Genomic DNA, 3,371 nt, shown 5'->3' on the forward strand with positions numbered 1-3,371 from the left:
GAGAGAGAGAGAGAGAGAGAGAGAGAGAGCGAGAGACTTGGCGTCCTCACTCAGGCCCCTCCTGTACATGTTTTGTGAGGACATTGGACAAATGAAGATACAAGGAGATGTCAAAGTAATTTGAAGTAGCTTTTGATTGTGCTAATTATGTCATGCTCACACCTCCCACGTTGACATTTTAGCCCATTAAGAGCGCCGCCCGAGTGCATGCGTTCTTGCTCCTTTGTGATCGAGCTTAAATGTCCTAATGAATAAAACAAACGCCTCTGTCACTACGTGTTCCACATGAACTCGGCATATTAGTGGTGCGCTGGATGCGAACATTGGAAGAATTGGTGTCCATTTTATGATAATTAACAAGGAAAAAAAAAATCAAATGATGATAAACAGAGTTGAAGAAATTGGAATAAAATCTCAAAGGCAAAATGAAGCCTGCATTCTCAATCTTGTTTTAACTTGAAAACACCACAGTGAGTCAAACTGCATTCCTCCCAACACTGCGTCCGGATTCCAATTGTTACATTAAAAACCCTTCAGAAGCGAGCCACAAAGCCGAGCCAACTGCTTTCTTCCGTCTTGTCGGATTCCGTACGCGTGTTGTTCCTTCTGCTCTCTTTACAAAGCAAAGCAGCTGTTTTTTATCACTAAAGCTGGAATGCTTTGACTTATTTTCTGACAAATAGCAGTGTCTGTACTCACTGCTGTTGTGGTGGTACACTCGCCTGACTTGTGCGTGGCCATCGTGGGAACGGTCGCCAGTTGGTGACAGTATGGATGTGCGGATGAATGGTTGTTTGTGAATGGGTGCGCCCTGTGACTAACTGGCAACCCAGTTCAGGGTGTGGTCCGCCTTTCGCCCCAAAGTCAACTGGGATAGGCTCCAGTAACCCCCCGCGGCCCCGATCAGGATAAGCGGCATTGAGGATGGATGGATGCTCGTGATTGACGCCACCTGAAGTGCAAAAGGGGCTTCCCTACTTTCACCGTGTTTGATATGAACTGCATTTTTGTCTGCGCCGAGCCCCGTGCTCTAAATTACCACGCTGGCATCTCTGCACTCCTTTGTCAATGTCGGCGTTTTGACAGTGTGTACCGGCCAAAGTGCTGCGGCTCCACACAGTCGCTGACTAACTCGCGAAATCAAATAGCCCTCCGCAGACAGCCGCGTTGATCCAAGTGAAAGGTCAACAGAGATGTTAGCGATGCAAGGCTCACAAGGCCTCAACGGACCGCTGCTCTTTCCCTTTTTCCGTGTAGATAACCACACCATGGCGTCGCACTCGTCTGTGAGCATTCGGATTCTGGATGTGAACGACAATCCCCCTGAGCTGGCCACACCTTATGAAGCCTCCATATGCGAAGATGCCAAGGCGGGACAGGTACATTTTCCTTTCATTTTAGATCTACGCTCCCGGCAGCACGGCGTTAAAAATCAAAGCGGGTTTTTGATTCATTTATGCCACAGCAATACATTTTCAAAAATTTCGCCTTCTATGCTTTTCTGTGACTCTTCCAGTCTTTCTTTGTGCCCAATGTTGCAAAAGTGTTGCTTGTGCAGAAAGCGTGTGACAGTTTGTGATTCTGCAGAATTACACTGAGAGTGACACGACAATGCATGTTTCGTTTTCAAAACATCACCGGTTGCTAATGCTAATGTCACTGGAAAATCCCATCGACATGCTCACGGCAAATTAGCATCAATTTCCAGATTCAGAATTCAGATTCAGAATTCTGAATCTGGAAATTGATGCTAATTGATGCTCCAATTTCCCAACATACAGGTAACCACAACTTTGCTCAAAGGCACATATTCTTCCCAATCTGTAAAGAAATTAGTTATATCAACACAGGCTTCGGAAAATATGACCCCCGAGGTCACAGGTTAGCCCAGAAAATCCCAAGACTTGGCATAAGACAGGCTATGATGGTAGTTTTAAGTCGTGGAGTTTTAGTAGTTGAACGCACCAAGCAGAGCAGGAGGAGCGAGCGACAAAAAAAAAAGAAAAAGGAATTTATTTTGGGGCATGAAACAGCGTGAAAAGTCACGGGCCCAGGTGAGACCATTTCCCCTTTTGATGGGTTCTTGCTCTTTTTGCTGATAAAACATGAAAAATTCAAAGGGTTATTCGGGTGTTTTATGCTCCACACACACATGCACGCACACGCAGTTGAAATGCCCTGGGCTAACTTGGACCCAATGACATGTTTCAAACAAAGGGGTAATTAAAAAACACGGCTTAAAAAAACAGCTCCGCCTCCATGCTGGATGGCGTATTTACATGTAATGAGGCTCGGGTCTGTCCTCCTCTTGATCCGTGGGGCTTTAAACGCTTCCATTTCCCAACTCCTGCCGCCACCCGCCACTTTTTTTCCCCCTTCCACCTCCTTCCCTCCCCCCACCGGAGGAAGCCCGCATTAACCCCCAGCTCCTAATCACACCAAGTTGATTAGACGTCCTGCACCAAAACCGTATTTTGCAAGCTCTTCGTGTGAATACACGGAAATGCCTACGTGGCAAGCGGAGGCACCCGTGAGGGGAGACGGAAAGGTGGGGGGGTGCATATGAAAGGTTATTCGCATCAATTTTTACCTGTCTGTTCTTGCTTTTTATGGTGTTGTGGAGATGGGTGCCGCTGCTGCTGCTGCTGGGATTGAATGAAAATGTATTTGCCTTTTGCCAAAGGCTTTCCAGCACTCATTTTCAGTCTCTGTGGAATTCACGGGAGGCAGCCTGAGGGAAAACAATCCCCCCCCCCCACACCCCCCTCCCAGTTATTTTCAAAAGTTACGGGGGTCCGACTGAAATGCCGTATGATTCAATAGGGATAGGTTGCGTCAGCTGAGCTCGCAGGCGTTCAGAGCAGAGGAGGTTGACAAAGGGGCATGCGGGGACGGCAAAATGCTGCAATTCCGTTCAAATGAATTGCCAATTTCAAATTCCAGACTCACGTAAGGTAGTTGGAATTGTGATGTCATTTTCAGTCGATAGCGAGCGGCAGTACAAGGCAAAATGGCAGCCCCCCGAGAGCGGGCGGATTTTTCCGCTGAATTCGTATTTCACAAAAAACAATATTGATCAGAATAGCGTGTTTCGACGAGTGGAGCCGCAAAACATACTTTTGTCAAGATCAAGTTGGACTTGATTTCCCCTTTGACACCCTTCTTACTGAGTTTCATCGGATTGTTTTATATTCATGGATTAAAAGTGTTTGTTTTTTTTTTCCCCCATGTAGCACTGCATTAGCGTAGGTTAGCGATAGACTAGCGGAAAGCTGTCTGAAACTTTTTCTTTCTAGACATATGTATGTGTGTATATATATATATATATATATATATATATATATATATGTATATATATACTGTGTGTATAT

The 3,371-nt window shown here is 45.9% G+C and overlaps 1 protein-coding gene across 2 annotated transcripts in view; it reads left to right on the forward strand.

Moving 5' to 3' along the window:
* Positions 1-3,371, forward strand: part of cdh22 (cadherin 22) — a 223,262-nt gene that overhangs the window by 200,187 nt on the left and 19,704 nt on the right. For both annotated transcript variants that reach the window (XM_019879484.1, XM_019879485.1), the window contains one exon: positions 1,258-1,379. In XM_019879484.1, coding sequence (XP_019735043.1) covers positions 1,258-1,379 — 122 coding nt within the window. The remainder of the gene's footprint in view (positions 1-1,257; positions 1,380-3,371) is intronic.

The sequence above is a fragment of the Hippocampus comes genome, unplaced genomic scaffold, assembly GCF_001891065.2.
Source record: "Hippocampus comes isolate QL1 unplaced genomic scaffold, H_comes_QL1_v1.1 scaffold44, whole genome shotgun sequence".
In the NCBI taxonomy this organism is placed as follows: Eukaryota; Metazoa; Chordata; class Actinopteri; order Syngnathiformes; family Syngnathidae; genus Hippocampus; species Hippocampus comes.